This window comes from Dipodomys ordii, unplaced genomic scaffold, assembly GCF_000151885.1.
Source record: "Dipodomys ordii isolate 6190 unplaced genomic scaffold, Dord_2.0 Scaffold50, whole genome shotgun sequence".
NCBI lineage: Eukaryota > Metazoa > Chordata > Mammalia > Rodentia > Heteromyidae > Dipodomys > Dipodomys ordii.
The window spans coordinates 5506506-5528789 of record NW_012267266.1 but is presented as its reverse complement, the minus strand read 5'-3'; the positions used below and the strand labels follow the sequence as shown (position 1 = coordinate 5528789).

General features: G+C 38.6%; 1 protein-coding gene across 6 annotated transcripts in view; it reads right to left on the bottom strand.

Moving 5' to 3' along the window:
• Fam13b (family with sequence similarity 13, member B) overlaps positions 1-22284 on the bottom strand; it is an 81570-nt gene that overhangs the window by 10987 nt on the left and 48299 nt on the right. For 4 of the 6 annotated variants that reach the window (XM_013020390.1, XM_013020389.1, XM_013020391.1 and 1 more), the window contains 8 exons: positions 19021-19085; positions 16583-16631; positions 15771-15918; positions 12270-12335; positions 10602-10812; positions 9289-9418; positions 8609-8690; positions 5258-5487 (listed from right to left, as the gene is read on the bottom strand). In XM_013020390.1, the coding sequence (XP_012875844.1) occupies positions 5258-5487; positions 8609-8690; positions 9289-9418; positions 10602-10812; positions 12270-12335; positions 15771-15918; positions 16583-16631; positions 19021-19085 (981 nt within the window). The remainder of the gene's footprint in view (positions 1-5257; positions 5488-8608; positions 8691-9288; positions 9419-10601; positions 10813-12269; positions 12336-15770; positions 15919-16582; positions 16632-19020; positions 19086-22284) is intronic. The other 2 variants (XM_013020392.1, XM_013020393.1) reach the window with 1 other exon arrangement.

The window sequence follows — 22284 nt, the reverse complement described above, 5'->3', positions numbered from 1 at the left end:
ACACACACACACAGACACACACCCTAATCATAGAGCCAGGTGCCAGTGGCTCACATCTGTAATCTGAGCTACTCAGGAACACACACACACCCTAAACAGGAACACACACACACACACCCTAAACAGGAACACACACACACACACCCTAAACAGGAACACACACACACACACACCTAAACATAGAGCCAGGTGCCAGTACTCGTACACACACACTAAACATAGAGCCAGGTGCCAGTACACGTACACACACACACACTAAACATAGAGCCAGGTGCCAGTGGCTCACACCTGTAATCTGAGCTACTCAGGAGGCTGAGATCTGAGGATCATGATTCAAAACCAGCCAGGGCAGGAAACTCCATGAGATTCCAAAAAACTACTCAAAAAAAGCTGGTAATGCTTGCCTTGAGCAAAAGAAGCTCAGGGACAGTGCCCATGCCCAGAGTTCAAGCCCCAGGACCAGCAAAAAGAAGACAAAACAAAGCCAGGCGCTGGTGGCTCACACCTGTAATCCTAGCTACTCAGGAGGCTGAGATCTGAGGATCGAGGTTCAAATTCAGCCCAGGCAGGAAAGACCGTGAGACTACTATCTCCGATAAACACCAGAAAACTGGAAGTGGCGCTGTAGCTCAAGTGGTAGAGTGCTCACCTTGAGCTGAAGAGCTGAAAGATAGCTCCCAGGCCCAGAGTTGAAGCCTCACGACAGAAAGAAAGAGAGAAAGAGAAAGAGAGAAAACAAAACACTAACCTAGCTATAATACCACTTTTGGACATCTACTCAGAACATCACAAGTCAAGATACCATAAAGACACTTGCATAGCCATATTCATTGCTTCAGTCCTCAAAGTAGCCAAGTTGTGGAAACAACCTAGATGCCTACAATAAATGGATCCAAAAAATATGGTACCTATACACAATGGAATTTTACAAAGCCATTAGAAAAAATAGCTTTATGTCATTTGCAGGAAAATGGATGAACCTAGAACAAATCATGTTAAATGAGGTAAGCCAAGCTCAGAGAGACAAATAGCACGTATTTTCTATCATTTGTGGAAGCTAGATCTAAAATGCACTGAGACATGGTAAATTATACAGGATCCCAAGCATTCACACACAGTGCAATCAAAGGAGGATACTCTAGGAACACAAAGGCACAATGCCTATGTGCATCTGCTCAAACAAAATCGTATTTATCAAAATGAACTCCAGGGAATGGAAACAAGGGTTGTTGTTTTTTTTTGGGGGGGGGTTGCTGTTTTGTTTTCTTTTTCTGTTTGTTCATTTATGTCTTTGGGAGTATAAGGGGAGGCACAGAAATGGAGGGACAAACCTACATAACAAACCAGAATTACTCAAGGCTAAATCAGTGCTTTGATTAATTACTATTAGAGGGGGTAATGAAATACCTAACCTTCCCCTAACTCCAGTTTTATAGCAAAGGGCCACCTGAAGTTTCACTGTAAGGGCCATCTGGAGTTAAATTAAGACCTCCTCTGGTAGGTTCCTTGTTGCTCCAATTGTCTCCTCAATTGGTCAGTACCTAGCTTCCCTGACACCAATTAAGCTTTTCTGCCTTTAAAAATTCTACTCAACTTCCCTTTGTGGCAACAGCCAGCTCTCTACCACCAGCTTTAATAAAGAACCTTCAACTATTTCAGTGCATGGTGCTCCTCTGTTTCAATTTGCAAAGGTGAACAAATGTAGCAGGGGTTCTCACTAGACAGTATGTTGAAAATGACTATACAACTTGTAGGGGGAAGGGGTAGGAAGAGAAAACTGGGAGAGAGCAAGGGAAGGGTAACACTATTCAAAAAGAAATGTAATCCAGGTGCTGGTGGCTCATGCCTGTAATCCTAACTGCTCAGGAAGCTGAGATCTGAGGATCACGGTTCAAAGCCAGCCCGGGCAGGAAAGTACGTGAGACTTATCTCCAGTAAGCCAACAGAAAACTGGAAGTGCCCCTGTGGCTCAAGTGGTAGAGCACTCGCCTTGAGCTGAAGAGCTGAGGGACAGCGCCCAGGCAGAGGTCAAGCCCCACGACCAAAAACAACAACAAAAAGAAATGTACTCTTTACCTGGCTTGTATAAATGTAAACCCTCTGTACATCCCCTTTATAATAACAAATAATAATTTTTTAAAAGGACAAAAGAAATAAGAACTGAACACTTTAATCTTAGGGACCTTGACCTTCTAGGGTACAGAAAGGAGCACCACCACCAATTAGAATGCTGTCAAGGACCTCCAGTGCTCCATATTTAACCTCATGATGGCTGAGATGGGGTGAAGGGCTATGTCATATATTCCCTTTCTCTGCCATATTTCTTTTCTAATAAACTTTCCTGTTAGCTTTACTATTTTCGTCTCTTGCCTGAATTCAACTTAGCTGCCCTAAATTTCTAGTAACACAAATATACACACAGAGACATTTATATACAAAGATTTTATAACCCAATGTATCTCCTAAGCTAATAAGGAAACCATGTGCCAGTATTGTGGAAAGATACAAGAGAAATACCAAGTGTCAACTTAAACTTCATCTGGGTTGGGAAATGTTTTACCCTGCAATAAATATACTTATATCTTCAAGTATTCTAAATGGTGGAGTAGGCAGAATTTCTCAAAATTTATTTGTCCATATACTCTTCCCCTTTGTACCATAGAATCACCCTATTATCATCTCAATGAAGCAATATTCCACAGGAATACTTTTCAACTGGTCAAATAAACTCTACTTATCATTTTGTGTGTGTTTGTGTTTATATGGATTCTGGTGTTTGAACTCAGGGCCTGGATACTGTCTCTGTGTTTCTCTGACCCAAGACTAGACTTCTACCATTTGAGTTACAGCTCTACTTCTAGCTCTACTTTTTATGGACTTTCCTGCCCAGGCTGGCTTCCAACCATGATCCTCAGATCTCAGGCAGTTAAGTAGCACTAGGATTAGAGATGTGAGTCACCAGTGCCCAGCTTTTTGTTGTTTTGTTTCTTGAAATGCTGAGGATCAAAACCAGGAGATAGAGCTACATTCCCAACAACTGTACTTATTTCTAGGATTAGTTACTACTACTTTGTCTTTCATCACAGTGAAATTAGAGGTTTAAAGATGTTCTTTGGGGGTGATACGCAAAAAGAAATGGACTAATTACCTGACTTATGAAACCGTAACGTCTCTATACCTCACCTTTATAATAAAAAAAATTTTTTTTAAGGTTCATTGAATGTATCTTCCTATAACAAGCATGATGTCATTATATTAGTGTAGATAACTAAAAGTAGGCTAATACTTTTTTTTAAAAAATTATCTTTTAGTTGTACAAAGGAGGTGCCATATAACAAAGTAGCTTATCTACTACTATTATTTCAATCAAGTTCTAACCTTAAACCTATAATTTGAGTAAAGCTAATCCAATCAAATCCCCTATAAGAAAAGGACAGTGTCGTTCTATAACAAGAAAAGAAACAGATGAGAGAAGGGAAAGGTGAAATTGACTATTCAAAGGAAACCAAAACTCCAAAATTTAGAACATGAAAGAACACCTGTCAAGATAACTGTGGGAGAACTTACCATTTATTACCTAGACAAAACGTTCACCTGAAAATCTCTTCTGACACATGATTTAAACTGCCAAGTGCTTTCACCTGAGTTGCCTTCCATATATACTTTACTGACCAAGATTTTAAGTTCTTTTTTTTTTCTTTTTTTTGGGGGGGTCCAGTCGTGGGGCCTGAACTCTGGGCCTGGGTGCTGTCCCTCAGCTCTTCAGCTCAAGGCTAGTGCTCTACCACCTGAGCCACAGCGCCACTTCCGGCTTTTTTCTTTTTGCTTATGTGGAATTGAACCCAGGGCCTCATGCTTGCAAGGCAAGCGCTCTACCACTGAGCCACCTTCCCAGCCCTTTACTGACCAAGATTAATTCTTCTTCAAAACATTTAATTCAAAGCCAGGCACCAGCAGCTCACCCCTGTAATCTTACCTATTCAGGAGTCTGAGACCTGAGGATTTTATTTGGAAGCCAGCCTAGTCAGGAAAGTCCATGAGACGCTTATCTCCACTAAACTACTTTTGGGGTTGGAAGGGGAAGGGGGGCTTAAGTAGGAGAAAAATGAGTAACAAATTGGACAAGAAATGTACTCACTACCTTACATATGTAACTGTAACCCCTCTGTTATCACCTTGACAATAAAATTAAAGACATTGGGATTTAAAAAATAAATACATCAACTACTCAGAAAAAGCCAGAAGTGGCACTGTGGCTCAAGTGTCTAGCCTTGAGCCAAAGAAGCTCAGAGAGAGTGCCCAGGCCCCAAGTTCAAACCCAAGGATCAGTTGGGGAAAAAAAATTTTTTTTTAATACTAAGAATGCATAGAGATAAGAAAGATTAGGCCAGGTGCCAATGGCTTCACACTTGTAATCTTGGTCACTTAGGAAGCTGAGATCTGAGGATCATAGTTCAAAGCCAGCCTGGGCAGGAAAAGTCTGAGAGATTCTTATCTCCAATAAACCACTAGAAAACATGAAGTGTGCTATGGCTCAAGTGGTAGAGTGCTCGCCTTGAGCTGAAGAGCATAGGGACAGCACCCAAGCCCAGAGTTCAAGCATCATGACCGACAAAAAAAAAAAAAAAAGATAAGGTTTGCAGTCAGCCAAGGCAAAGAGTTAATGAGATCCCATATCTCAACAAAACAAGCCAAGTCTGTCATCCTAGCTACTGAGGAGGCCTTCAGCAGGAAGATCAACATTCTAGGCCAGCTGCAGGCTTTTTCAAGACATCATATGAAAAATAACTAAAGCAAAAAATTTCAAAGCTGTAGTTCAAGTGATAGAGCAAGTACAAGACATGGAACTCAAACCTAGTACCACCTAAAAAAATAACAAATTAATTCATTTAATTCTAATAATCATTTAATTCTAATAATATCAAATTAGTACTTTAACAGGTACAATCACATCTACATATATCAGTCAAAAAGGACTAGTCAAACAACACCATTTCATGTCCTTTACACACATTCATCTTACTAATTGCACCTCCCATAAATCAATGTAATTTTGTAACTTTATTATTGTGACTTAACCACTGAAATATTTAGCATTTATGATGTATTGATAAATGCATGTTTTCAATCTGCAAACCTAGGAAGTGGACAATCCATACAACCTACCCACATTATCTCACACACTGCTGTAGCAATTTTTTTGATTCAGATTCTAAAGGCTACATGGGGTAAAAATCACATTATAGTTCAGTATTACCTTAACATCTTCTGGAAGACACCTTTCAACACGTTTTTCCTTCAATCTTTTCAGAATCAGTTCAAGAGTTACTTCTTTAGATTGTTTCTTCTCCTTCTGAATGACTCTGACTTCACCTTCCTTCTCTTCATCTTCATGCTCTAGACAAGAGCCAAAACTTTTTGGAAGAGTATTGCTACGTGGTCGTGTCTGAGGTACAAATTCTCCATCTGAGCCTTTATGTTTTGCATCTATAAAAGAGGACAGATTAATAATTAGTAGTACAAAGACTCAAGTATTTCTACAACAAAGTATTTAAATTATATACAGCAATATTCACATAAAGATACTCAGATTAAGTAAACAAAACAGGTATTTGTTCATGAAGAGAAAAAAAAGGAAATAATTTGACAAATGAAACCATTTTAAAGAATGCTAGGGCTAAGCTAGGTGCTAGTAGCTCATGTCTTTAATCCTAGCTACTCAGGAGGGTGAGATAAGAGGATCTCAGTTTAAAGCAAGTCTAGACAAGAAAGTCCTTGAGACTCTTATCTCCAGTTAACCACCAGAAAACTGGAAGTGGTGCTGTGAATTAAAAATGGTAGAGCTGAAGAGCTCAGGGACAGTTCCCAGGCTCTGAGTTCAAGCCCCACCGCTGACCAAAAAAAAGAATTTAAGTCTATAAAGAAAACAAAATGGCCAGATGCCAGTAGCTCATGCCTATAATCTGAGTTACTCTGGAGGCAGAGATCTGAAAATCATGGTTCAAAGCCAACCTGGGCAGGAAAGTCTGTGGGACTCTTATTTCCAATAAACCACCAAAAAGTGGGAGGTGAAGCTGTGGCTTAAAGTGCACTAGTTTTGAGCAAAACAGCTCAGGAATAGCACTCTGAGTTCAAGCCCAAGAACAGCATACACACAAAAAAACAAAAACAGAAACAAAAGGTCAAGGACAGTTCAAATCCCAGGATGGGCACCAAAAAAAAAAAAAAAAAAGAATGATGTTACAGTGATAGAAGTATTTTGTAGAAGAGCAACTACACTAAAAAGGGTTAACAAAACCTTTCTGAATGGTATCATTCTAGCTGAACATGGAATAGAAAGAACCTGACCACAGTACAGAAGAAGAAAAAAATGTATGACCCAAACTAAGGCAATGCTTCCTACCTGTAATCCTAGCTATTCACAAGGCTGAGATCTGAGGATCACTGTTCAAAGCTAGTCTGTCCAGGACAGAAAAGTCCAGGAGATTCAACTAACCAGTAACAAGTCAGAAATGAAGCTGTGGCTCAAGTGGGAGAGTACCAGCCTTCAGCAAAAAAGCTAAAGGATAGTGTCCCACGCCTTGAACTCAAGCCCCAATGTGGGAGCTTGGAAGAAAAAAAAAAGCATATTCACAAGCTGTGCATGGTGGTATACACCTCTAATACCAGCACTTGGAAGGTTGTGGCAGAAGGATCACAACTTCAAGCTTGGGCTATCCATTGAAACTCTGTTCACTGAACACTCACTGCTCAATAATTGCTATCCTGGTCTGACACCCAAAACTGTATAGGATAGTTTATGATTCAAGAAGACTTACAATTTAGCAATCTACTGTTTGTAATGTCAACAACTCCACTATACCTACTTTATGAGGTGCTGGGGACCAAACCTAGGGTACCATATGTGCTAGGTAAACATTCTGCTACCGGGCTATACTTCTGAGCCTTGACAAAACATTCCTAGATAAAATACTCACTGAAAAATCTTTTATATTTTTTGGTCAGTTGTGGGGTTTGAACTCTGGGCCTTGAACTCCCTTAGCTCTTCAGCTCAAGGGGAGCATTCTACTATTTTGAGCCACAGCACTATTTCCAGTTTTCTGGTAGTTAATTGGAGATAAGAGTCTCACGGTCTTTCCTGCCCAGCTGGCTTTGAACCACCTCGGCCTCCTAAGTAGCTAGGATTACAGGCTTGAGCCACCAGCACCCAGCTCACTGAAAAATCTTAATGAAATGACTTCCAAGGACATGTACACATGCTAAAGTTTCTCAAATGGCAAAACTACCACCACCACCACTACCACCAAATGAATCAACAAATACATAAATATCTATAAAAAATTGTTTAATAATGACAGGTGCTGGTGGCTCACAGGAAGCTGAGATTTGAGGATAGTAGTTCAAAGCCAGCCTGGGCAGGAAAGTCCATGAGGTTGGTTTTGTTTTGTTTTTTGGGGGATGGACAGTTGTGGGGCTTGAACTCAGGGCCTAGGCACTGTCCCTGAGTTCTTTTGCTCAAGGTTAGTAGTGCTATACCACTTTGAAGACACAGAGCCAATTCTGGCTTTTTCTGTGATTAACTGGAGATAGGAGTATCATAGACTTTCCTGCCCAGGCTGGCTTCAAATGGGATCCTCAGATCTCAGCCTCCTGAATAACTATAATTACAGGCATGGGCCACCAATGCCAGGCAGTCCATGAGGTTCTTAACTCCAGTTAACCACCAAAAAGCCAGATATAGAGCTGTGGCTCAAGTGGTAGAGTGCTAATCTTGAGCAAAAAAGCTCAGAGACAACACCCTGAATTCAAGCCCAAGGACTAGCATAAAAAACAACAAACAACAAAAAACCACCTGCTTAATATGGCATTAGGTCAGCTATGAATATAAACTAGGGCATCCTCAAAAGAATACTAATAAACACAAAGGAAAGCTATTTGAAAGAATAGTTTACAATGTTGATCTTAACTACTGAAAGAACACAAATGCATACTTGTGCTGAAAAACTGTTAGTTGGTGCTAGGTCACTCCTATAATCTTAGTTACTCAGAAGGCTGAGATCTGAGAATTTAAGTTCAAAGCCAGCACCCCCAGGCAGACAAATTTGAAGAGACCCATCTCTAATTAGCCAGCTAAAAGCTAGAAATAGAAGAGTATATTCAAGTGGTATGCCAGTCTTGGGGAAAGGGTTGTTTAAGCAGCAGCAGCAGAAGGCTCTGAGTTCAAGCCCCAGTACCAGCATATGTAAAAAACAATAAAATTACATGCAAGGGCTAGGAAGGTGACTCAGTGGTAGAGTGCTTACAAGAAAGCATGAAGCTCTAGGTTCAATTCCTCAGTAACACAGAAACAGAAAAGGCTGGAGGTGGTGTTATGGCTCTAGTGGTAGAGTGCTAGCCTTGAGCAAAAGAAGTTCAAGGACAGTGCCCTGGCACTGAATTCAAGCCCCAGGACTGGGAGGGAGGGAGGGAGGGAGGGAGGGAAGGAAGGAAGGAAGGAAGGGAAGAAAGAAAGAAAGAAAGAAAGAAAGAAAGAAAGAAAGAAAGAAAGAAAGAAAGAAAGAAAGAAAGAAAGAAAGGCAAATATATTACAAAATGGCACATGTTATACCTTTAATTTGCTTCCGCAGTTTGGTAAGCTCTGTCATCCATTTTAAAACCTTTGGGTTGGCTGCAATATCACTGTAGGAGGGCTGAAAAATTATAAAGCAATTATCACTGACATTCGAGATAAGCAATTATTATGTTCTTTTATGCCCAAATAGTATTTTATGGTTTCTACAGCACATAATTCATTTACACTTCATCTCTACTCATAAGCTAGGGCAGGAGATTAAGCACATCCTCTTTCAAAGAAGCTTTTTGAACTGGGAAATCACTTTTGAACATGGGTCTGTCTTCAAATATTTAGGCCTCATTCCACTACACATGTTCTAATTATTAAAGCACAGATTCTTTTTCTCCCACCCTCCCTTGCTTTTCCTCTTCTCTTTTTTATTTCTGATAAAGCAGAAATAGCAAAAATATGACTTGTCAAAGTATTTTGCTTTAGAAATTCTAAAAGCTGTTCTGCCAGTAGAAATAAAAAGAGGCAATGTTAGAATGGTAAAACACTCGCTTAGAATCCAAAAGCCTAAAAATCCATTTGTTCTCAGACTTTTAATTATCAAAATTTCTTTAGTTATCTCAGATTTGTTACTACATCTATCAGGGCTACACTAATGCTCTCTATAAAGATCCTCCTCATAGTTCTAATATTACTCTAGCTTTAAAATTATGTTAAAAACTTACCTTGCTATTTCTTTCCCTTTCAAACTGTTCCTCAAATTGTCTGATTTTTTTCTGAAGTTTCTTGACCAATTGGTAAGGTGTTCTATCTTCTCTTTTTTCATCTTTTAAACCAAAGGATGATCTTCGAATCCTGAATTCAAACAGTGTAACAGTATGTATTACCTTTACAACTATCAATGTTTTATCACTTATTGTCCTGATAGATTACTATTAAAAGGAAGTATACCTTACTGGTGAATTTATGACAGACACTTCCTGATGGAGCTTGTAATACTAGCTACTCAAGAGGCTGAGATCTGAGGACCTCAGTCCAAAGACAGTGGCAGAAAATCCCATGAGACTCTTCTCTCCAATTAACCAGCAAAAAGCCAGAAGTGGAGATGTATCTCTAGTGGTGGAGTACCAACCTTGAGTGAAAAAGCCAAGTAAGAACTGCAAGTCCTCAGTTCAAGCCCCAGTATCAACACACATGTGCATGTGCGTGCACGTCACACATATACATGCACACACGCACAAAGTAAAACTGAGTTCCTAACACTGAACAGTTAATAAAGAATACTAACAGTTAATAATACTATTATAGACCACAAAATTGGCTAATCTAAGTGGTGAAGAAGAGAATTTGGAATCATTTAAAACTTTCTTGACAAAAAGAAGCGAAGACATTTAGAAGGTCAAAGCACTTTAAAATATTAAAAAAAAACTGTGGAGGACAAAAAGATTTAACTTTGAGAATCAAATTTAACAAAAACACTATGAACAAATTGAAACCCTTGTATAATTGCTTTAAAAAAAATAGGAACAGCTGGGTGCTGGAGGCTCACGCCTTTAATTCTAGCTACTCAGGAGGCTGAGATCTGAGGATCACAGTTCAAAGCCAGCCCAGGAAGGAAAGTTTGTGAGACTATTATCTCCAATTAACCACCAGAAAACCGGAAATGGCACTGTGACTCAGGTGGTGGTAGACACTTGCCTTGAGCTCAGGACAGGGGACAGAGCCTAGGCCCAGAGTTCAAGCTCCACAATCAACAACAACTAAAAAATTGAAAAACAAATTAGGAACAGATCAGTTGTATATGCTGGTTTCCATTCAGGATTCTGGAATAATGAATGAGAAATAATGAGGAAATATCTATGTGATAGCAAACCCTAAGCACTACATATAACTCAATGAACTCAGAATAGCAGGGAGAAAAAATTACAAAAATACTTAAAGAAAATAGGAAAAAGGCTTTGAACTATAGGCCTGGAATCCCCCAGAGGACCTGGGCACATAACAGGAATTGCCTCTTAAAACGCATAAAATCATATACCGAGCAAAAGAAAGTGCTTTAGATGAAGAATCTAGCATTTCTGGATCATGTAGAAAACGCTGGCTTTGCCCAAAATCTAAACTTCGATGTGATAGTACTGGGGGACAATCCTCTTCCAAAGGATGATGATTCATTCTTCCAGCTTGTGGAGACAGCTGAGCTTCTCCAGACTCAGAATCTTCCTGCCAAGACTTAAAAGCAGGAAATGGCTCTGTAAAACAAACACAAGAGATATCAGAATCTTTATAATGCCTACTGTTATGTTTATAATTATCCAAGTCTCTTATTTTACCCTATATTCTATTTTCACAAGGAGCTATACCTTAAATTTAAATTTACCTTAAACTTCTAAACCCATTGTCAAGTCCTTTAGATTTTAATTCTAAAGATGTTATTTAATATAACCCTAACTTAATATTGTAAAAATGTTGCTTAAAAAATTATTTTTCATGTTAAATCTTTGCTTAGAAACTAAACACTCAGCCAGAAACCAGTGGATCAGGCTTGTAAAATCTAGCGATTTAGGAGGCTGAGATCTGAAGAGATAGTTCAAAGCCAGCTGGGCAGGAAAGTCTATGAGATTCTTATTTCCAACTTCCAGTAAAAAGCTCAAAGTAGACCTGTGACTTAAGTGATAGAGCACTAGCCTTCAGCAAAAAAGCTAAACAACAGGGCCCAGACCCTGAGTTCAAACCCAGTACCAAAAACAACAAAAAACACATGTTTACAAACTGTCCTTCACTATCAAGTATTTAAGATATGGAACATCTTCCCAATTCTATACAGAACCCTTAAACTCCTTCTGACCCCATAACAATTCCATTGTTTTCAAAAGAGGAGCTAACTCACCTGGTAGTACCTGGCTTCTAACATTAAACCGTGACAATTATTTTCTATTATAGGATTTCTATATTTTGTGTGTGTGTGTCTGGGCAGTATAATTGAGAGAAAAATTAATAGCACTTAGTTAAAACATATTTATTTTGTTGGAATTACTGTGTATGCTCTCAAATGAAACCATGTTATTAAAAAACTGATGTCTCTGCATAAATAAAGTTTGATTACATAGGGAGCATATACAGGTCAGGCATAATACCCACAAATACACCCCAACTATAAAGTTAATTTCAAGCATCACTGAAGCACACGTTGGTTATAATTAAAAATTAAAACTATGACACTACCACTACTAGTAATAGCAAAAATGAATGGAAAGATGGCTTGACTGTGTCAAAATTCAAAAGTGATTATTTCCTTTTTTTTTCACATAATAGTTAAAGCTGCTACTTTAATACTTTAGTAGTTAAATGCATTAGCTACTTAAAGCATTATTTGTTCTATGGTTTTTAGAACATAACTTAGTTTATTTTTGAAAGTCAATCTGATAAGTAAAAATTGGATACAAAGCATGCAATCCCACTAAAAAACAGCAATAAAGTAACTTCAGCACAACCCTTGTACCTGTGTCCCAGCAAATGTAACTGGAAATAAACATTTTTTTGAGAAATCTCCTGTTTTAATAAAAGGACATTTTTTAAGATTTTTTTTTCTGGGTATCATTTTTAACCCAAGACATCAGGAGAATTTAGGGACAGCAGGAGAAGGGCTTATAAAACCAAGTGAACCATTAAAAGGCAAGAAATCTAAACTATGGTGAACCATACTTACCCTCCCCATCTCTCTGCAGATGCATTGTTTTGAAATCAATGAGGGGGAAAGTGATAGGGCATGACGCTAATAAAATGGAAAAAATGGCAAAAAATACTAGAGTGAACACACAGCACAGTCAGAACAAACCATACACATAACACAAAAGCCAAATATACCAAAAACATTCCCCTAAGACCAGCTAGGCATTCTGCTCAAAAACTGTTGTTCAAAGACATTGCTACTAACTGAACTTTGACACAAACACACATTTCCATTTCAGCAAGCAAGGCAAAAAAAAAAAAAGTAATGCTATTTTATTAAAACACAAAAATAAAACAGAAGAAATGGAAACTCGTAACCACAAATATTTGAAGTTTTTCAGTATAGTAAGACAGAAAAAAAATCTCCTTGACAGGGGCTAGGAGTGTAGGTAATGGTAGCGTCCTTGCTTAGCATGTACGAAGTCCTAAATTCAATCCTCAGAACAAAATGAGAACACAAAAGACAGGAAAGATCCCTTCTGGTTATGCTTTGTAAAGACTGTACTATTTGCTGGGAGCCAGTGGCTTCACACCTGTAATTCTAGTTACTCAGGAGGCTGAGATCTGAGGATCACAGATCAATGCTAGACTGGGCAGAAAAATTCATGAGACTCCCATCTCCAATAAACACTACTCAAAAAAGGCTGGAATTAGCGCTGTATCTCCAGTGGTAAAGCACTAGCTTGAACAAAAGCTCAGTGACAGAGCCCAGGCCCAGAGTTCAAGCTCCATGACTGGCAAAAAGAAAAGAAAAAAAAAGATACTATTTTATTCCAGAGTCAGCAGGAGAGAATTTGAGGGAAAGGTAATTAAAAGTTAAACCTTTTTGAAGAGCTGCTTCAAATTCATACTGATACAACTTGCTTGCTAATTAATTACACTTGAAGGAACACAAAAAACAAAAAGGACATACTAGGAAATAGTGGCGTGGGCTCAATTCAGTCAACCTCACTTCTCTACTAGGAGTCACAAACAAGATTATGTCTCTGATTTCAAAGTACCCAGAATCTAAACAATTTTATTGTCTTAAGACTTTATGTATAAAATATCTTGACACCTACCTAATTGTGAAAAGTCAATTTAATACTAGTGGTAAATCTGAAAGAAACAGTAGAGTTTCTTGATAGCCAATCTGCCAAACATACACAGTCCAGAGCTAGGAATTTCAGCTGTATGCTACAATTGGTTCTCAGAATGCCTTGACCTCCACTTGGAAAAGCAAGCTAGGATGTCTACGTGAGCTTGTCATAACTTTTGTTGTTGTTGGTGGTGGTGGTGGTGGTGGTGGTCATGGGGCTTGAACTCTGGGCCTGGGTGCTGTTCCTCAGCTCTTCAGCTCAAGACTAGCACTCTACCACTTGAGCCACAGCACCACTTCCAGTTTTCTGAGTGGTTTATTAGAGATAAGAATCTCACGGAATTTCCTGCCTGGGCTGGCTTCGAACCATGATCCTCAGATCTCAACCTCCCGAGTAGCTAGGATTGTAGGCATGAGCTACTGATGCCCAGCTTTGTCATAACTTTTGAGTCAGATAGTAATAGGGCATCTCAGGCATTTAAAGACACTGATCAGTAGTCCATATGAAATATCCATCCCCTGCAAAAAGCTACAGAAGTTGGACTCTGACAAGGAATATAAGAGGCTCTCTTTTGGGAGCCACTAGAGAATTGAAGCCAGAGAGAAAAAAATGCCCAATTTACTCATGAAAAAAAATTACATTTCCATGCTTGAAACTTAGGATCAGGATCCCACCACCAAATATCATAAACAGCTATTCATCTGCAGCTTCTAAGAAGCAAAAGTGCATTGGAATCCCCAGCCTTATCTTTCAGAAACTCCTTTCTTTTCAAGGCTCAAAAGATTACTGTCAGCCACTGGTTATTTTCAATGACTATGCTCCAATAAGAAACTAAAATGCTACATTTATTCTTCACTGCCATCAGTATGCGAACATATCCTCTAAATCTGAAGCCTTCAAAAATTCCAAAGTCCTGAATAACTCAAAACAATGCAAACAAAAGACAATTTCCTGATTTAGTTTAAAACTCATAATATGCCTACTATATGGCATCAGAGAGTTCTAAAAACAAAGTGGTAGACAGCAATAAAGTTTGGCATAGACAAATATTGGTAGCAATTTTTTTTAACAAATGCTTAAACCTTAAAAAGAAACCACATACACTGTAATTATGATCAGGTAAGTGGACTTATTGTGGCCAAAGAAAGAGCACTGGCATTATAATTTCATTGATTATTATAACCATTGTATGTCACCAAATAACTTACTAAAGGTAAAATAATCTGTGGATCATCATCCCATGAACAAATAAACGATTAAAATTCCTAAGTTGTCTTATTCTTTTCTTCACCTAGAAATATTATGATTCAGAAAGACTATATTCAAAAATATGTGTCTTGTTCCCCCTTTCTTCAACATTTTACTTGAGTTGACAAAAATACAACATATTGAAAAAATTTTAGTGAACACTAATATAACAATTCCAAAAAAAAAAAATTACCTAGATTTATCACTAACATTTTTTTCAAGGATTTCAATATAATTTTCCCCACAAACACTCCTGCTTACAAATAATTCAGTGAAGTTCAATTCAATTACAATTTAAGATTCTCTTAATGCCTACTAAATTTAAAATTCATTCCTTTGTGAAAATTTTTGGTATTATTATATTTCAATAATCTGATTCAGAGAGAGAAAATATGGCATAATATTTGCTTAGAAGTGCCCCTGAAGATTTTTAAATATTCCTGGTGAAAAATAATAGCTAAGTGTCCTTAAATTGGAGATATCCTCAAGCCCTACTACACTGGATTTTCAAAGACTGAAGAAAGAGCCTCTGATCTAACAAAAGCCTGAGATGACTTTAGACTTTTCATCAATTCTATCATTCATTTTTGTTTTCTGAGATAAGGTCTTGATATATAGCCTAGGCTGGCTCTAAATTCAGAAATCTTCCTGCCTGATAAGTGCCATAATTACAGGCGTAGGTCACCATGCCCAGCACTAACATCCATTTCCAAAGATAATAGATCAAGGTTAAGTTAGTTCCAGTTCCTCATAATCTCATTAGTGTATCTGAGTAAAAAAGAAGTCACCGCTGTCATCCTAGATACTGAGGAGAGTGAGACCTGGAGGATCAAGGTTTGAAGCCAGCCTGGGAAGAAAAGTCTTTTGAGACTCCATCTCCAATTAACCAGCAAAATGCAAGACTAAAGGTGTGGTTCAAGTGATAGAACACCAGTTGTGAACAAGAAAGCTAAGCAAAGCGCTGAATTCAAGCCTCAGTACCAGCACCAAAAGCAAAACAAAAACAAACAAAAAACCCTCATATCATATATGAAGGGGAAATCAAAGACAAATAAGAGTGTCCAGAAAAGGGCAGTAATCCCATTACTACTTCGGGTAATTTCAGTTACAAATAACAGTATCAGGAAAATAATGTGTTTGGGTAAAATTACCTTCCCATTTATCACCATCAGAAACATTCTTCAGATCTAAATGTGGAATTTGGACACATGCTGCTTCCCCTTGAACACCAACACTTTGACTTCCTGGCATTTCTGATTCAGTGTTAGCATTCAAATCACGTATGTTGCTACTAGACTCCTGTATTTTAAAGTAGAAAACACATTTCACAACCATGAAGCTTTTCATGTCTGGCTTAAAGACAGCAAAGCACATATCCTTGTACAGTCAAGACTAGTTTACTGTGCCTTTAAAGCCTGCTCTCCCACTGCCACAATCCAAACTATTTTCAAATATTAACTTGCGGTTTTATAGTATGTTGTATTGAGACAAAGTTTGGATCTTAAATTCAAAAAGTATTTTCATAACCAATAATCTTTTGTTTTTTGTTTGGTCGTGGGGCTTTTGAACTCTGGGCCTGGGCGCTGTCCCTCAAGCTCTTCAACTCAAGGAGAACGCTCTACCACTTGAGCCACAGGATCACTTCTGGTTTTCTGGTGGTTTACTGGAGATAAGAGTCTCACAGATTTTTCCTGTCCAGGCTGGCTTTGAACCGTGATCCCCAGATCTCAGCCTCCTGAGTAGCTAGGATTACAGGCATGAGCCACCAGCGCCTGGCATAACCAACAATCTTATAACCAAAAGTAGAAAATTAAGTTTCTGCTTAGCTGTCACACATTTGATGAATATTTTCATTTAAATCTCCTTTAAGCCTATCCAATGCAAAAACTAAGGCTAGATATAATAATTGATGCATTAACCAAAACAACTTATTCAAGAACTAAAAGATAAAAATAGTTCTTACCAGAATTAAGTGTGACAATTTATCATTTTCAAATAACAAATATTCTTTCCTAAAAATACAAGTAAAATTATTATGTTAAAAATAGTTACTCTTATTTCTTACGTATATTCCTCTCCTACTTAATGTATTTAGCACTTAAAACATAAGAAGGAAAAGCTGGGCCTATGCCCATTCTTTGGAGCCCTATATCTGAAAATGTGCACAATACTGTAAAGATCCACAGAATCACCTGAGGTTTAGAAAAATGAAGCAACTTTTCCCACTACCCTCTCTACATGCAAATCTACCCCTCAAAAATAAAAATCTTTACAAAAAGAACATTAAAATCCACAATAGAACCAAAAAGAATGTGTACATAATGGAAATTATTTTACAAAACAAATTTTAGTTTTAACCAGTAGTTTTATTCTTCCCAGTCTGAGCCTTTTTAAGGTTATTTAAAAAGGTATTCATCTGCTTGTCTATACTTTACTTTAAATCTATATTCCATTACAAGATTATACTGTAATTAAAGGTTACTTTTACTTCTGTGTGTGTGTGTGTGTGTGTGTGTTTTGCTGGAGGATTCAACTAGGGGCTTGAACATGCTAGGCAAAAAAAGCTCTACAACCAAGCTGTATCTCCAGACCCTAACAGGTTACTACATCTTAAAATCTTCTACCTAAAGACATAATAGTAACATAAAAAAGAACAATTCTGATTTCCTTTTATTCCCTCCAGAAATAAGCAAAACCTATTAAGAGCAAGTGTAAATGACAGGCACTAGTGGTTCACACCCATAATCCTAGCTACTCAAGCCATGAAATTTGAGAATTGCAGTTCAAAGCCAACGAGGCAAAAATGTCATAGTGAGACTATTATTTCTAACAAAACATCAAAAAGCCAGGAGTGGATCTGTGGCTTGTGTGGTAGACCTCCAGCCTTAAGTATAAAAGCTAAGCGATAGCATCCTCACACATAAAAAGAGAACAAGTGTTAAAACAAGTTGTCACAAACACTACTCATTTGGCCAATCAACAGAGTATCTTCTGTTACATAGTAGCTTATCAATATGCTGACTGAGGAAAGTTGTTTGTTATCCTATCAAAGATACCTGTGGCAATTTAGAATATATTCAAGTGCTACTTCTATCTGGTCCTAATGAGTGAGAATGCAGAAGATCAGCCTTAACTTAAACATGGCAAGTCATCTCTTCATATATATCTTCCTTATTCTTTATGAGCATGTGAAATAAATGTCCTCAAAAGCTCAAGGTTCTCCTTTGCTTAGGATAGGATGTGTATATTCTACCCTAACAGACTAAAAGATCTAAAGATCTAGCCACCTAAATTTGAGAACTGTGAGTATTAAACATGCAAAATGTAACTGACCTAGCCAAGTCACTCTGGATCTAAAAACAAGTTTGCCAACCTATACAAGTTGAAGAGGAAAGAGCTTTTCCAAAAAGATTTGAGTCCTCACTAAATGGATCCTTATTGTTCTACCAAATCCAGATGTCATCATTCTGGGGATGCCTGTTAATCTTAAATCTTCAGCCCATAGCTCCAAAATTCCCTGGACTGGAAGAGGATCATTCCTGCCTCCTGAAAGGAAGCACAAGGAACTGCTGTAAGCAGGAAATCTGTGGACCTTCAGAGTATGATGACACACCAGAGACATGGCTCCAAAGAATTTACTTACCCTTAGCAACAGGTTTCCTACTCTTAAGAGACAATGGCTTTCTTTATAACACAAGTTTACAGTGGCCAACAAGCTATCAGCAAATTAATAATGGTATTATTGATCAATATTTATCAACTTAAGTGCTTTCAGAGTATCAAATCATCTTTCCTAAGAAAGTTTTATTTCTTGGCAACAATTACAAGGGTTAAGTCGTGACTAGTGACTTAAATCACTCTAGAAAACTTCTATCCAAAGAGATTCTTACCTAGGAAGATTTTACATTTGATTGAAATCTTAGTTTCTGAGACAGGAGGCATTTCCTCCCTGTCTTATAGATGGCCAGGGAGGTAAATGCTTAAGCTTGTATTGGGACATATCAAAGACAAATGTAAAGGGGAGAGAAAAATCCTGTAAATACCTAATTAAATAAATATCCTCTTCTTTTGGTTAGTCAGTTGAAAGATTGAACTTACTGATGTACTCATAATATCAATAAATTTCAATTTTTCTAAAAATCAAGGTTTTAGATATTTCCAAGAAAGTGTGTTCTTCTCTTTGACTATTTTCCAAGTTATGAAAATTTCTGTCTGAAGTTGTGAAACTCTGGACATCTGTGGCTATTTAATGTTTTATATCCACCATTAAAACAATAAGTTCAAATTTTTAGATTTTTAAAACTATGTTATAATGGATATAGTCATCTTAAATTTTCATCCCAAAATCTGTGAAGGGCTTCCAATTCTCAGTGATTTATCAGCAATAAGAGAAATGCTTACCTCTCAAGATAGCCATCTTCACTATCACCATGGTCACTACATGGCTCTAACATTATACCTACAGACTGACAAAAAGAATACCAACAACCATATTAATGGAACTCACAATATTCATATATTCTCTATTTCAAAACAACAACAGGCCAAATGTGGTAACACGTATCTGTTAATTCCAGATACAGAGGATGTGTAGGTAAAAAAGACTGTGGTCCAAAAACAGCCCTGGCAAAAACCATGAGCTCTATCTGAAAACTAAAAAAAAAAAAAAAAAAAAAAGCTGTATGGTAGAGCATTTGCCTACCTACTAAATAAGCACAAGACCCTGAGTTCAAACATACTGTCAAAACCAACCCCTTTTTTCCCTCTTCTGATCCTGCTTGCCTAAGTATGCTTTATTTCTCCTCAACCATGAAAAGAATTTCTAGCAAGAAAAAAGTCTATAGAGCCGGCAGCTCAAACAGAGTACCTTCCTATAGCTCAAGTCCCTGAATTCAAACCTAAGTACAGAAAGAAAGAGAGACCAAAGTCATACAGGGGTTCATAAAAATTGTTTTTCACATGAGGATCCTGTGTACATGAGAGCAACCCTCCATTTCCAATCAATTTAGTGATACTATTTCATCCCAATTCCTCCATAAATTAAAACAATTCCAAATTCCTACACAAATGCCCTAAGCATTACCAAAACGTCATAAATTTGTGATTTTAATAATCATTTCTAAACTAGGCACCAGTGGCTCATGCTTGTAATCTTAGCTACTACTCAAGAGGCTGAGAACATGAGAACCGAGGTTCAAAGCCAGCCTGGGCAGGAAGGTCCTTGAAATTATCTCCAATTAACCACCAGGAAACTGGAAGTGGCGCTGTGGCTCAAGTGGTAGAGTGCTAGCCTTGAGCTGAAGAGCTCAGGGACAGCACCCAGGCCCAGAGTTCAAGCCCCACAACTAACAAAAATCAGCATCATCATCATCGCTAAAATTAAACAAAACCTTTTGATTTTCTGGCAGTATTCGCTTTTTAACTATGAACTATATGTGCTTGCTATGCAAGTGTATAGTGCCCTACTACCACGTTAGCCAAGCATTGCTGCCTTTTGTTTTTTCTTCACATTTTTTTTCAGGGTTTCAAGCTTTTTGCCTAGCCTGGTCTTCCTCATGATCCTACCTATACTTCCTACATAGCTGAAATTATAAACATGGACCACCATGCCCCAATTGTTCTGAGGTACTAGCTACCTTTTTTTTAACCAGGGCTGACTTCAAACCATGATTCTCCTATCTCCAAATCTTAAGCAGGAAAAGTTTTCTAACTATGACAAAACAAACATTTAAAATGAAAAATCTAAAATCAGAGAAAGAAAACAGAACATTGATAAAATTCAACCTTGCCAAAAGTTAATTTAAGAAGGTCAAAAAATAAATTAAGGGGCTGGGAAGGTGGCTCAGTGGTAAGACTGCTTGCCTTGCATGCAGGACTGGCCGTAGGTTGGATTCCTCAGCACCAAATAAGCAGAAAAAGCCACAAGTGGCGCTATGGCTCAAGTGGTAGAGCGCTAGCCTTCAGCTCAATAGCTGAGGGACAGCACCCTCAGAGTGTTCAGGCCCTTTGACCAACAAAAAAAAGTAAAAATAAAAAAAAAAATTAAAAAATTAAAAATGAAGCCGGGCGCCGGTGGCTCACGCCTGTAATCCTAGCTACTCAGGAGGCTGAGATCTGAGGATCACGGTTCAAAGCCAGCCCAGGCAGGAGAGACCGTGAGACTCCTATCTCCAATAAACTACTAGAAAACCAGAAGTGGCGCTGTAGCTCAAGTGGTAGAGCACTAGCCTTGAGCTGAAGAGCTGAGGGACAGCGCCCAGGCCCAAAGCGACTGGACCAAAAAAAAGAATAAAAATTTAAAAACAGCCACGTGCCAATGACTCACACCTGTAATCCTAGCTATTCAGGAGGCTGAGATCTGAGGATTGAGGTTCAAAGCCAGCCTGGGCAGCAAAGTCTATGAGACCTTTATCTTCAATAAACCATCAGAAAGCCAGAAGTAGTACTGTGGCTCAAGTGGTAGCTTGCTAGCCTTGAGCTGAAGAGCTCAGAGACAGCACCCAGGCCCAGAGTTTAAGCCCCACGACTGACTCCCCCCCCCAAAAAAAATTTAAAAACACAACGATTCACACACAACCACTAAGCAGCTCAGTTGATAAGAGAATATTCAAGCAATCCTGTGCCAATTGTGTTTAAATTGTGTAATATACTATTTCTCCATCCTTAATTCTGTGTACATATGCCTATCAAAAAGCAAATGGGGGCTGGGAAGATGGCTCAGTGGTAGAGTGCTTGCCTTGCATGCATGAGGCCCTGGGTTCAATTCTTCAGCACCACATAAACAGAAAAATCCAGAAGTGATACTGTGGCTGAAGTGATAGAGTGTGCCTTGAGCTGAAGATCTGAGGGACAGTATCCAGGCCCAGAGTTCAAGCCCCACAACCGACAAAAGGGGAAAAAAAAAAGGCAAATGGAAGCTGGGTACCAGTGGCTCAAGCCTGTAATCCTAGCTACTCAGGAGGCTAAGATCTGAGGAACACAATTCAAAGCCAGCCCAGGGAGGAAAGTCTGTAAGACTCATCTCCAACTAACCACCAGAAAACCAGAAGTGGCACTGTTCAAGTAGTAAAGTGATCACCTTGAGCTGAGGAGCTCAGGGATAGTGCCCAGGCTCAGAGTTCAAGCCTCATGACCGAACCTCCAGGGCCCACACCCCCCCAAAAAAAAAACTAACAAAAAGACAAATGGAAGCTGGGTGCCAGTGGCTTACACTTGTAATCCTAGCTACTCAGGAGGCTAAGAACTAAGAATCACAGTCCAAAGCCAGCCTAGGCAGAAAATGACACTCTTATCTCCAATTAACCACTCATAAACCAGAAGTGGTGTTGTGGCTCAACTGAGCACAAACAGGCTCAGACACAGCACCCAGGCTCTGAGTCCAAGCCCCAAGACCCATCCCCCCCCCCAAAAAAAAAGCAAAAAGCAAATGATGTGAGGCACTGGTAGCTCAAGCCTATAATCCTGCTCTGCTCAGGAGGCTGAGATCTGAGGATCACAGTCTGAAGCCAGCCCAGGCAGTAAAGTCTGTAAGATTCTTATCTCTAATAAACTACTCAGAAAAGGCTGGAAGTGGGCCGTGGCTCAAGTGGTAGAGCGCTAGCCTTGAGCAAAAAGAAGCTCAGGAACAGCACCCAAGCTCTGAGTTCAAGCCCCAGGACCAAAAAA